Source organism: Syzygium oleosum, unplaced genomic scaffold (genome assembly GCF_021117445.2).
Source record: "Syzygium oleosum isolate NSW1041296 unplaced genomic scaffold, Sole_v2.1 Sole_v2.09, whole genome shotgun sequence".
NCBI lineage: Eukaryota > Viridiplantae > Streptophyta > Magnoliopsida > Myrtales > Myrtaceae > Syzygium > Syzygium oleosum.
The window spans coordinates 4,722,399-4,735,925 of record NW_026607493.1 but is presented as its reverse complement, the minus strand read 5'-3'; the positions used below and the strand labels follow the sequence as shown (position 1 = coordinate 4,735,925).

Genomic DNA, 13,527 nt, shown 5'->3' with positions numbered 1-13,527 from the left:
TTTCTTTTCTTTTTTTTTTGTTTCACCTGCAACCTCCGGCCGGTCGCCGGTCCGGCGACCGGCCAGAGGCGAGGACCGGCGAGGTCGGCCCCGCCGGCCGCCGGCGAGGTCGGCCCCGCCCAGCAAGGGCGAGGCCGAGCCTCGCCAGATCTGGCGAGGCTCGGTCTGCCCGCGGCACTGGCGAGGTCGGCCTCGCCCGGCTAACGACGAGGTTCGGCCTCAGCCATTGCCTCGCCGGCGGGCCGATGGCGAGGTCGGCCTCGCCGTTGTTGGGCGAGGCGAGCCTCGCCACCGCCGGCGGCGCACCCTCACCGGATCCGGCGAGGCTCGGCCCCGCCGTGAGCCGGGCGAGGTCGACCTTGCCCAAAGAACGGCAAGGTTCGGCCTCGTAGACCTCGCCCGACAGCGGCGCGGCCGACCTCGCCAACCCGGCCGGGCCGAGCCTCGCCAGGATCCGGGCGAGGCTCGGCCGCCCTACTGGGCGAGGTCGACCTCGCCGGCGGCCACGGGCCGACCTCGCCGGCCCTCGCCTGCGGTCGGTCGCCGGACCGGCGAGGTCGGCCGAGGCCGAACCTCGCCGTTCCGGGCGAGCCGACCTCGCCCGCCGGCGGGCCGAGCCTCGCCGGATCCGGGCGAGGCTCGCCGCCCTCTTGCCGGGCGAGGTCGACCTCGCCGGCGGCCGGCGGGGCCGACCTCGCCGGTGCTCGCCTGCGGTCGGTCGCCGGACCGGCGACCGGCCGAAGGTTGAAGGTGAAACAAAAAAAAAGAAAAGAAAAGAAAAAAATTCGAAAAAATAAAAATAATATTAAAAAATTGGATGAATAGTAAACGGGGTAGATTTGGGACAAAAGTAAAAATTTGGGGTTTTTTATGAGACAAAAAAAAGTTTGGGATATAATTGGGACAAAGGCTAAAGTTTGGGGTTTTTTAGGGAATTGGGCCAACAAATAGCCCGCAATAAGGGCGGTCGGAGGAAGGTGTAAGTCCAACTTCCTCCGTATACATGTAGGCTAAAAAGTGAGATTTTGTCCCGAACCATTAATTATGTCCGTTACACTATGAGAACCACCTAATCAATGGTCCAGATGGACTTTAATCTACATAGTAAATAGAGTACCCAGTACCTTATTTGCAATAGCATGAAAAGAGAAATACAAACTCATTTCTTTGTGACAAAGGCTTTTCAATCGGCAGCAATTTCCAGAGCCTTACTATATCCAGGAGTAATACAGCTATGAAGTTCAATGACTACAGCTTTGCCAAGGTTACAAACTTGCAAGGAATCAGACATTATGTGGAGTTTACCGTTTGGATCAATCATCGTAAATGAGACAGAACTAGCTTTCCCACGGTGCAGGCATCAACCGGAGCCTTTCCTCAGTAGCTTGATTGCCGGCAGGAGCCCTCTCTTCAGCCAGCAGTGACTGCAAATCGCTACCATTGGCCAAGCTGTTGAACTCAACAGCTTTCGAAGGCATGGTCGGGTATCGCCGCTGGCAGAATGTCATCAATCTCTTGATTGATTGCAGGTACTTACGGGTTGTCTCGTCATTCATGATATGGGCCACACTGTTTGTATAGATTTTCTCACGAGCTGAACGTTCGTGGATACCAACCATAGTGACACCAATAGGCCAGGGTGCATTTCCAATGGCCAATTTTATGTAATGATCCATAGCTGCTAGGTAGTCTCGCTTAATGCAACAGTTAACAACTATCATCAATGCTTGCCGGATATCATCAGGGAGAACCTGGAGATTTAGATAACCAGAGATGCAATCAGTATCACATCATCGATTTGTCCTCTCATAAACCGCAAAAAAGAGAGCAAAACAAAGAAGTGTCCACTCATAGACACAAGACACAGATTATCCATGCGTTCTCGACCCAGATAAGAGAAGGAGAAAAAAGGATTAGTTCATTATGGTATGACCATCTCATTTATCAATATCTGCTCACTCCATTACCATCTCCACACCCGAGCAATACGAACTGCTCCAAATCTATAAATATTCAATACCAGCTCCTTCAACTCCAAAAATTCAAATAATGCCGAGCGATATAAACTACCACGACAAGTTCCAGATTACGAATGTATCCACGATAATGAAAGTAAGCAAAGAAAGTTAACTTTTGTGAGATCTGCCTTCTATACGTCACTTTAAGTGATGCTAGCCGATGCACAGAACTATGAAACTACCAGCCAGTTAACCTGAGTGAAATTGAATCTTTGCATAAAAAAAAATTATTTCGTTACCACTATAGCATGAGGGCCCAACACTAGTAACCTCAAGGAAGAGGAGAGAAGGTGTGTGATACCATGTCAAAGTTTCACATGGTATAAGCATCAACCTAAGATATATTATTGGGTGAGAACAGGTGTAACAGAACAGGTGAACGAAAATGAAAATTCCTAGCAATCCTATCCAATTGTTACAATAGTCTCAGCACAATAATTTCAATATTAGGAAATTGCGCTCACCCAGAAATATAATATGGGGAATACTGTGGACAATAGTTGAGGGTTTCAACCATTACCTCCTTATTAATTCAGAGTAACAAAGGCCATACTCAAGCACAAGGGCTCGGCTTGGAGGAGGTCCATCTCCTCAATATAAGAGGGTTGGGTTCAATTCTCATCTTCTCCCTCCATATCTTACCCATAAAAGAAGGGCTGAAACTATTCTTAAGACACTTGAAATCTAAAAAATCCAGATGAGAAGAAAGAAGCAAACAGGCATGACAAGATTTGGAACACCGTGTAGGCAGATGTATATCAAGCACCAAGAGTACTCATAATGGATTAATCTCCTCACAGAAACTATTCCGCCAGTGACAGAGAATTATTACTTTCCCTCTCATAACACAGCAAAGAGCACCGCCACTCCCACATGGACAATCAACCGCGAAACCAGCAAAGGAGTGATCATGAAGAAATCTAATCTATCACACTAGTGAATGAAACTAGATCCCTCTCCCTCAGTTTTCAGTAATTTAGAGTTTGACAAATTTCTTCCCATTGTTTAGGCTTCACCCAGCGGATGAAACGCTCAAACTTCCAACAAAGAGCGAGCAAGGTAGCAAGAGCTAACCAGAAACATCCACGCATCTACACTTCGAGCAAGTCAATCATCCGAATCAGTATCAGGATCACAAGTAGTTTTTTCCCAAAAAGAAGATCACAATAAGTGAAACAAACATCAACTTCCCCTTTTGCCTTAAAAATAAGTTAAAGACATTAGAAACCTAGTCAAGACAAAATTTTCAGGAATAGAAACCTCACCTTCTTCCTGCAAAACTTGAACAGCGGATGCAAGTACCTAGCACACTGCTTGAAAGTCGCCACCATCGACTTCCCCTTCGCCGTCCGCTTCTCTGCTTCCTGCATCTCATCCAACTCCTGCTTCCACTCATTCAACAACCTCTTGAAAAACACCAAGATCTTATCCTCCTCGCACAGCTCGTCGAAATTCGCCTTCATCCGCTTCAAATCCTTATCGGCTTCGGCTCCGCTCGATCCTCCATCACCACTCAGCTCATCCTCACCCCTCCTGCCCTCTCCGTCCTCCCCCGCGCCGTCGTCTCTCTCCTTCCTCTTCCTATCGCCCATCATCCCGCTCTTCTGCCGCTTCCTCAGCTCAGCGATGTCGCGGAGGAAGTCGTTCGTCTGACCTTCGGTCATGTCGCTGTCGACCTCGAACAGCCCCGCCTTGAGGACGTACTTGAGACGGTCGAGCCGGGCGTCGTCGTCCTCGCCGAAGAGCGTGATCGGCTGCTTCAGGAACCGGAGGCGGCGGATCACCTCCTGCCTCGGCAGGACAAGGTTGTCGATGTTCTGCTCGTGGGTGAGGGATTTGGACGACGCGGCGGCGGCGGCCGAGGTGGAGACGGCGGAGGAGGAGGCTGAGGCGGCGGCGGAGGAGGGATTGTCGGGCTTGGAGGCGGCGTCGGAGGAGGAGGAGGAGGAGTGGCGGCGGGATTTGGCCTCGAGCTCGCGCTTCTCTTGCTCGCGGAGCTTCTGGATTTGCTTCTGCTCGATCTCGGAGCGCTTGAAGACGCGCCGGCCGCCGGTTTCTTCGGCGAGGGTTTGGCGCTTCTTGAGGAGTTCTTGCTTGAGGATGTCCATTCTAGGGTTTCGTTTCGGCTTCGGGATTGAACAGGAGGAGGAGGTGGAGAAGAACGGAGAAGAAAAGATATACAGAACAGAGATATTGGTAATTCCGGTCAATCAGCACCGGTCCAGTCTAGCTCGGGTTATCAATCGCAAGACCGACTCGTATCTTATCACGTCCGGCCCGGTTCATATCAAAGATAGTAAAAATGAAAAGAAAAAAAAATTGAATGATCTTGTTTTCGGCCTAATTACCTTAAAACCACCGACTTTAAATGGGGTCTCAATTATTACCCAAACTTTTTTTTATGTCTCGTAAAAAAAACACAAATTTTAGGTTGTATCCTAATTTTAGCCATTCTTTTGTCTCGAAGCACATAAACTTTCTTTTGTTCCAATTCTAACCCAAATTTTCTTTCGTCTAATAAAAAAGAATAAACTTTTAATCTATATCTAGATTTGGCCCCCATCAAGTTTTCATAAATTCGACTTGTCATTCTACATATGCTTGGCGAAAACCTAATGAGAGCTCTATATTGAAAGTTGATGCTTTTTCTTGAAATAAAAAAAAAATTTGGGCAATAATTGGGACACGAGTTAAAGTCGGTGTTTGCTATGAAATCAAAAAAAGTTTAGGCTGGGACCCAAGATAAAGTTTATCCCATTTTGTAAAGGAATTGGGCCATTTGTTTGGTATAGAAAACTGAAATTCTAAAAAAAATTGAATTCTCTTTTCAGAAACAAAAATGGAATTTAGTTTTTTCGCAAGCCGGGTTCATGTTTTAGCTTTATTTAAACCGGATTACGGAGTACTAGGCTTAAAACTCACTTGATTCGGAAGACCTCTCCAGCTGAAATCGGTAACATTCTGGTGCCGCCGATTGGGGGAGGCCCAACGCGGAAGAAAAGATGACGACGATCCGCAGATTCTGCTGCGACGACCTCCTCCGCTTCGCGTCCGTCAATCTCGACCACCTTACCGAAACCGTGAGCTCTTCTCCTTCCCCCGACTCTTCTCCGATTCCAACTTCCTAAATTTCAGCCGCAAGACTGGCTCTTGAGGATTGAAATTTTTGAATCCGCGCAGTTCAACATGTCGTTCTACATGACCTACTTGGCGAGATGGCCCGATTACTTCCACGTCGCCGAAGGTCCCGGCAACCGAATCATGGGTTACAGTGAGTAAGCTGGAATTTCCCCATTTTTGTTTCTTAGGTTCTTGTGGATGACCTTGTCGGTTCATACGATGTTCTTGATCTTGAATTTCATTTCTCGGTTCCACGGTTTGTTGCCTGCGGAGATTGCGCTGCGTGATTTCGTGCTCATGGAGGAAGAACCCCTTTTTTGTATGTTGGCTTACAAAATTTGGGTTTCCAAGCGAGAACTGTGCATTTTCTTGTAACAACGTGTACTTGTTCAACCTGTGGGATGGATTTTTGTTCTTTCTTTTTATTTCCATCTCCATGTCTCTCTCTCTGACACACGCAATCATATAATGTTTTCCCGGAGCAATGCGACCTGACATTAGTAGAGAATTAGAGAATAGATGATAAGAGTACTAATGGGTGCAAGAAGTAGCATTTGTCCACTAGATGCCTGTAGGGTAGAGGGATAGGAGTTCTGGAAGCTATCACTAAGTTCACTTTATCCTTACACAATTTTTCGATGTGATGATATGGTTGCTGTGCTGTTATATGGGATTTCTTGTCGATAGAACATGTGCCGTTATATGTACTTAAGTGGTAATTGTTCATTCAAAGTCATCAGAAGTTTGATTGAAGCTTGTAAATAGGAGAGAATGGTATAAAAATTACCATATAGAGATGAGAGTCTAAGTGAAGTGCTTTTATTTTCAATGGATGGGTAAGAGCAAGATGAGCAAGTCTGGCGAGGGTAATCTGATGATGTGGGATTGCAATGTTTCCTCCTGTGCCAGCATTGTCACTTCTGTTGTAGCTTCTTTGTTGGTCTTCGCTGTAAATTCTTCCCATATATTATCCAGGCATCACTTAAGCAAAACTTTCATTTTCCTCCTCTGTGTGTGTATGGATGCAGTTATGGGAAAAGTTGAAGGGCAGGGTGAATCTTGGCATGGGCACGTAACTGCTGTAACTGTTGCTCCAGAGTATCGGAGGCAACAGGTGGCCAAGAAACTGATGAATCTGCTGGAAGATAATAGTGACAAGATGTAAGCAAAATGCACAATGTTATCTTATACTAACCGTCCATGTTCTGCTCCTTTTGTTCAGAAAAGGCCGATTTAAGCTATGGTCGAATCTCTTTATCGCTGAATTTGTGTGAATTACCTTTTCATTAATGACCAGAGAAATGCTTTAGCCTTATAGAAAATGAATTGGAGCATATGTGTTCCCTGGTCAAGTGAATAATTCCCTAAATTTCTCCAGAGGATTTGGAGCATGATGTGGAGGTGCTATTTTTATTCTCTGTCTCTGCCTCTCTCTGAGATAGTAAAATAAAGAAGAGTCAGCAAAAGTTTATAATGTAGAAGCACGATAATGAGAAATGGAACTTTTTATTTCTTCCCTCTTCTGTTATTGCATAAAGCGTATGTGGTTCAGTTTAAAAGGAGGACTATGGTATTACATGTTTTGATATATGCAAAAACCTTTGGCCTGACTTTGTAAGACTTGTGCATGTGCTATCTCGTAATTATTGTCTTGTCAGCTCCTGTCTTTACTAAGCTGGCGGCCGTTTGAAGGTAGTATAGCTACCATTTTGCTATTGCATAAGTCATTTGAGCCATAGTGAAAACGTTGTTATGGGGAATTCAAGGACAAATGAACGAAGAACCACTGAAACCTTTAAGTGGTCCCAGATTACTGAACCATGAAGAGACATTAAAAGTTCTTCTGTTAGTGCCAAATGATGGATGGGTTGAGTCATTTCGGAAAGGGTCATGGAGTAGGTAGTTATTCATTGAATTGCTTTGTCATTTGTGGGGATACAGTATACTAGTTGAGTTACGAATACTGGTCAACACAAAACAGACAAGATGGTTTCTGTTTAGGCTTCTCCTGCCACTGATAGAAGCCTGGTCACCTAGCAGGTTAAAGTTGTTGGTTCAGGTTCTTTGGGTCTCAATGATTTATGACTTTTTAAACTAAAGAACAAATACTTTCTTTTGGAATGATTCCATTGACATTGGTTTCTCTCCGTCCTAATGGTCACATTTTGGCTAAAAGCTCGGTAAGTGCTAAAGTCACATACTTGCAAATCCTCATCTAGATTCCTTTCAGCATATCCTGCAATCTTCCTATGCACTACTTACTTCAAATTGATGGCAAATCCAGTCATATGCTTGATATGTTGTCTCGTGAGCCAGGAGTTTTTTCCCCTAGTGCATTAAATCATCTGGAACTGATTAGGTGATTGAATCAAATGAAGACTTGGTCGTTTTATTTGTTTCAGTTGTTAATATGAGTTTGTAACGTCTGTCTCATCAATAGTCAAAGAAGACACTGTGCTTGTTCATTTGTATTCATTTTTTTCTTGGATATTATGTTAGCTGAACCTGTCTATTTAGATTCTGATTTTTTTTATACTGCCTAAACATTGATAATGTTATTTTTTTTCATTTGAGGGTTTCATTATAAGCTGTATCTATTAGGAGGTCATGTGCTTTCATTTCCATTATTAACACTACAAGAACTTTTCTTTGGCAGTGATAAGGCTTACTTTGTTGATCTGTTTGTGCGAGCATCAAACACTCCAGCCATAAAGATGTATGAAAAGGTGAACCTTTTTCGACTAGCTGAATTCTTTGCCGACCTTTGAAAAATTTACATTCTTTCTTGTTCTCCGTAGTCCTCTTTTTTTTTGTTTTCCGTCAATAATGTCGTAGAAAAGACATGCGTTCTTCCAATGTGCTCAGACATGAGAGAACTGCATGCATTATAATGATGAAGGGATTAGGATTCGAAACTCTTTTAATGAAAAGAGAAGCCCCTAATTTACTGAAACAATTCTGAGCTTTAGGAGTTTGTAGCCCGTGTCTCCAACCCCCATCCATAAGTTCAGGTTCTCTGTACCCGTCAGCCGCGATTGAATTGACCTGTGAGGCACCAAAAAGATGCTCAGCTCCATGCGTGGTCGTGGGAAGCGAAAATCCATTAGTGCCTTAAAGAATCTCAGCCTTCATTTTACTTATAGGAAATCATATCGAGTAATGTTAGGCATATTAACATTAAGGGAAAATACACCAATGGTCCTTGAACCATGGCCAAATATGCAATACCGTCTCTAAACTTTTAATTAACACATTGGGCTAAAATTCAGGGATCATATTGGACAAATTAAAAGTTCAGGGATGGCATTGCACGTTGGGCCATAGTTCAATGACCATTTGTGTAATTATTCATAAGCTAATCTTCTAAAATGTTTATTGATTAATGTTGCAGACTATAACCGTGCCTTTTAAATAAGTATGATGCTCGACATCCAATGAAAATCTGGTGCATGGCATCGTAAACCAATTTAGTAGATCAATCTTAAACTGTCCAATATACCTAGCATTATCCTGAATCCAAACGAGTTAATCAGTGTATGTGTGTGATGCGTGCACAAATGCCCTGTTGTGCAGGGTCCACAAGCAGTTGCCCTCTTTTTTGCAGAAATGTGTTCGCAATACTAATTTGCTACAATTAGGATTTGCTTATTTACTTGTCTAGAGGACTCATCTTCTCTTTATTTCTCCTTTCTCAGCTAGGATACGTAATTTATAGAAGGGTGCTACGCTATTATTCTGGTGAAGAAGATGCTTTAGGTGAGTCTCCGTTCTCACCCAATGAAATATGTTCAGTCTGTGAATTTCATCATTTCCCTATCGATTGCCGCTTCTCTCAACAAACACCATCTTCATCTTCAGATATGAGAAAAGCATTGTCTCGGGACGTCGAGAAGAAGTCCGTCATTCCCCTCAAACGGCCAATAACTCCCGATGAGCTGGAGTACGACTAGAGATGTCCATCTTACTCGCAGACGAGGACGATGCGTTAGTATTGCTCCCCCTCTGTGGTTGGTTGCAGGACCATTCCTGTTCGCATGGACACGATCGAAACTGTATCCCTGCTCCTATTCGTTGAACATGTCGATGTGATTTTCAAACGTGTCTTGAAGATGAGACATTTTTTATCTGAAACTTTCGTTGGCTGTTTGCATTAGTTTCCCGAATGGTCCAGAGTTCAGCGTCTTGCGCCGTCTTTGATAGTGAGTACAACCGTGTAGGAGAAACATATGACAACGGGGGACTCGGGGAGATGGCATCGAGATGGAACTGCGATATAGCTTGTTGTAAACACGAACAATGCGAGGCTTTGCATCTTACCTAGACTACTTTCTAAAGTCTTACTTTTAAGAGAAAATGACACAATTGATCGTTGAATTGAATTTTTGTTCAATGTATGATGTGCAATGTCGTTTTTGAACTTTATCTTAATGTGCAATGTCGTTTTTGAATTTTCAATTTGTTCAACGTGATTTATGAACTTTTGATACATATTCAATCTAATCTGTAGATTATTTGAAAATGTTCAACATCCTCTCCAAACTTAAATTTATTGAAGGACAACATTACACAATCTTTGTATAGTTTGGGGTTAATTTGAACATGTATCAAAAGTTTAGGGATTATATTGAATAACTTTAAAGTCCAAGGACGATATCCCATATTAGGCTAAAGTTTAGAGATCATATTAAATAAATTAAAAGTTTAAAGATTATATATGACTATTCGTGTCGTTATTCTTGCATTCAAAATTGGTACGCACCCGAGGAAAAAGACCAAAACACCCGTGCCGTATTTCTCACACGAAATGGATTTTTTGCTGTGTCGGAAGGAAATCTGGAAACTGCCAGCAAATGGACACGACAAGACAAGACTCACAAAACACATGCCAACTCCGCAAAGTTCAAAACTTTAATTTCCTTGAATTCTCGAGGGGGAGAGGGGGGTGTGAAGAAACCGAAGCAAGCGCCATGGTCTCTTTTCGCTTCCCTTTCTCGTTTTCTCAGCCCCCCGCCAAGCACCCTCTCCCCCGCCCCTCCGCCCTCTCCTTCGCCGTCGCCGCCGCCTCCGTCGCCGCCGGAGCCGCCGCCGTCGCCGGCATTGCGGCGTCCCGGGACCCGCGGCGCCCCCCGTTCCTCCAGAGCGCGCTCGATGTCCTCGTCTCCCGGAGCTCTTCCTTGCCCCTGTGGGGCTCGCTCTCTCTGGCCGAGAATTCTCCTCCGGTGGTCGAGTCGAGGACCGGCGTGTCGTTCCCTTCGGTCGTTGGCGGGTCGCGGCAGCTCCTGGGAGTCGGGTTGAGGAGGAAGAGCCTGCTGGGGTTGAAGAACATCGATGTCTATGCGTTCGGTACCGGCATTTCCGCTACTCTTTCTGGGATTCATGCATCATTTGTTGTTTCTTCTGATGTTTCGAGTGTGTCTGAAGATCGTGCATTCTTGTTAATTTGGGTGAAGATACTGTTTGCTTAAGAATTGCTGTCAGCTTGATCTTTCTGTATCCTGTGTTTGTGCTTACTGACATGGTCGTGTGTGCGTGTCCCTATATATTTTCCACTGAACTGGGGTGTCTTCAGTTGTTCACTATAGAGCTAGATTATAAGGTCCTTCATATCTAAGTGAGACGGGATTACTCGCAGTAAGTGCTGTTAGAGGAAGCTTTCTGCAAACAATCAGCACATTAAAGCTTCTATGTTGTCCTTTTTAAGGGCTGATCACGAGTATTCTGGTGAAGGATCAGAATGTGAAACTATTCCTGAGGGGGCATTAAGGGAGCAACTGCTGGAAATTGTTCATTTAGACAGACTTTTTCGTGGGCAACTCTGGATGAGCAGCTGAATGACTCATTGATGAACAAAATTTGTTTATACTTCATTGAAACTGGGGGTCTACCAGTCTTTGTGGGAGAATTCTACAGAAGAGTGAGCATGACCTAGAGCTTGCTTTTATGGAATTAGTGCTCTTGCTTGTCACGGTCAACATTTGGGATCTAATGTTTTGAATACTATAGTAAAGCTCCTCCGTGTAATTAAGACATCTCAAACCTTTTCAAGATCCGTGGCTTGGTTATTTTGTGAATGATCTTGGTGGTCGCAGTAATTTTGAGGCATTTGCTATCTAGAATATTATAATTTTTGGCATTCTCCACAGCTTACTAGACTCTGCCCTTCATAGTCCATGAATGAGGTCCAGTTGGTTCCTTTTTCATTACATCCATCAGCAGCTTTACTTACAATATAATTCAACACTTAGTTTGTGCAGATTTTCTATTGTACATGCTCTGCATTGCTTGAACAGTTGATTGGGTGCCACCATCCACATCCATTTCCAGATAATTAATGAATAAATCAGGTGGCTATTGCTTGCCTAATGATTGTAATTATAACTTGTTTACGCTACTGTAATCTTTCTAGATCAAACCTGCTCTTCTGTATTGGCTTGTGGCACTTTGAGGGCATCATAATATTTTCTGCTTCAAGGTATCTGCACAAGCACTAACGAAGCTATGGCTGTGAAGGTGTATATGCTGATGATGAGGATGTAAACAAGTTGCTCAAGGAGAAATATGGAAAATTATCCACTTCTGAGCTCAAGGAAAGCAAGGAAGTATCGGAGGATCTGATGGAAGGTGATATATGCGTAACTGTCAGGCTTCAAATTGTTTATGGCAAATTGAGTATAAAATCCGTACGCAGTGCATTTGAAGAATCAGTTGGAAACAGACTTAAAAAGTTCAGTACAGAAGACAATAAAGAATTGCTTCAAAGGTGAGTTGAGGTCTTGGCAGCTGTTGTAAGCTGCATATAACTTATTCTAATAATTAAAGTAAGGAATTTTGATTTAGATGTATCTGAAAGTAAAAAGATACTGGACACATGAACTGTTCGAGCTCCTTCTCTCCTAAATGACTTGCGAGTTTATATTTTCGATGTTTTAAGATTTGAGCAATTTCATGTAGAATATTATTCCATATGGCCACTTCTTTTCCAATAGTAGTTGAAGATTTATCCCCGTCTAATCTGGCTTGCTATGATTTCCTTTCCCCATGATGTTACTTTATCTGAGAAAGACGTGTTCGTGTTAAATTTTTTACTCTTGCGCATCTAGTATCATGTATTCCATATCAATAGTGACTTCGAAAGATGAATCTGCAGATTTACTTCCCAGTTCAAGGATGAGTACAAAATACCACGAGGATCTGTGATAGACCTGTCAAGAGACCGGGGTCATGTACTTCGCACCACAAGTAAGATGATTTGATAGATTGCTTGAGATTGTACCATCTTCTTGTTTGAAGAACAGTTCTATTCCACGCGTCTTGTGTTTCTCTAGCATACAGTACATCAAACACAGCATACGAATTTTACCTTCGAAGTAAAGTTAAAGAATATGTGACTCGAATCCTGTTGAACCATAGTCATGGCGATTGTGCATATTCTCATTTTAGTCCTTGCTCTATGGCATAGCTACATTTTATATTCATATACTTTTAGCATAGACTTTATTATTCCTGTTCTTGTGCACTTGTGTTAATTGATTTACTCTGCTCTGCTTGTTTGTGACTAAGCAATTTTGTTTTTGTGGATCTGTATACTGTAGTAGATGGTGGCTCTATCAATAGTATGTGAGCAACCACTCTGGCAAACACAAAGTTGATTATTGTGTTCGTCAATGAGAGTGAGCTGCCATTGTGTGAATTATTTTTCGAAACACGGCTGGTGGAGAAAATTTTTTCAACGAAAGGCCTCGATCACCAATAGTGCATTGGTTGTAACTACTTGCTCTTTCACTGACCAACTCATCAATGGTGATGAAGGCATCAGATACAAAATTATATCTGACTTGATTGATAGAAAGACTTTGTATGACATTACTTGATGCTTCTTTCAATGTCATGTTTGCAGTTGATGGGAACGAGGTGGGAAGCATAGAGAGCAAACTTCTTTGCCGGTCGATTCTGGACTTGTACATCGGCGAGGATCCTTTCGATAGACAAGCTAGGGAAGATGTCAAGCTGAACTTGGCTTCTCTCCTTCAAAAGTGACTCGCACTTCTTTCCACTGTTCGTTTGCAGGAGAGGCTTGTGAAGACGGATCTTAAACATACTCTTTTACCTGTACTCTTACTTTCTCGGTCAACTTAAATAAGAGTCGTGTACCACTTCGTTCCAGTAACTTGGGAGCTAAAACATTAAGAAAGGATTCAAACATGTAAGCGGTATTCTTTTCGTGTAATTTGATCCACAATCACGACACAACTGATTTCAGTATCACATATTAGTGCTGACGTCACATTTTCTCAATCTTTGACATTGCATCTCTTGTGCATCCTTTGTCTTTGTTAGCTCCTTTGGCTATGTCGAGGGTGCTAGATTTTGTGGTGTTGCACGTTATATG

General features: G+C 43.4%; 3 protein-coding genes across 3 annotated transcripts; 2 read left to right on the top strand and 1 right to left on the bottom strand.

Annotated features, from left to right (window-relative positions):
• Positions 1–1,109: 1,109 nt before the first annotated feature.
• Positions 1,110–4,190, bottom strand: LOC115673429 (uncharacterized). Its single transcript, XM_030595591.2, has 2 exons — positions 3,284–4,190; positions 1,110–1,751 (listed from the first exon to the last, which is right to left on the bottom strand). The coding sequence occupies exons 1-2, from the start codon at positions 4,124–4,126 to the stop codon at positions 1,338–1,340; spliced, it is 1,257 nt and encodes a 418-aa protein (XP_030451451.1). The 5' UTR covers positions 4,127–4,190; the 3' UTR covers positions 1,110–1,337.
• A 776-nt stretch (positions 4,191–4,966) lies between these two features.
• LOC115673431 (N-terminal acetyltransferase B complex catalytic subunit NAA20) lies at positions 4,967–9,269 on the top strand. Its single transcript, XM_030595594.2, has 6 exons — positions 4,967–5,098; positions 5,199–5,289; positions 6,167–6,299; positions 7,795–7,864; positions 8,834–8,894; positions 8,997–9,269. Exons 1-6 carry the CDS (start codon positions 5,021–5,023, stop codon positions 9,086–9,088), a joined length of 525 nt encoding a protein of 174 aa, XP_030451454.1. The 5' UTR covers positions 4,967–5,020; the 3' UTR covers positions 9,089–9,269.
• A 702-nt stretch (positions 9,270–9,971) lies between these two features.
• Positions 9,972–13,433, top strand: LOC115673759 (fatty-acid-binding protein 1). Its single transcript, XM_030596016.2, has 4 exons — positions 9,972–10,481; positions 11,649–11,898; positions 12,286–12,377; positions 13,036–13,433. Exons 1-4 carry the CDS (start codon positions 9,989–9,991, stop codon positions 13,173–13,175), a joined length of 975 nt encoding a protein of 324 aa, XP_030451876.2. The 5' UTR covers positions 9,972–9,988; the 3' UTR covers positions 13,176–13,433.
• Positions 13,434–13,527: the final 94 nt, after the last annotated feature.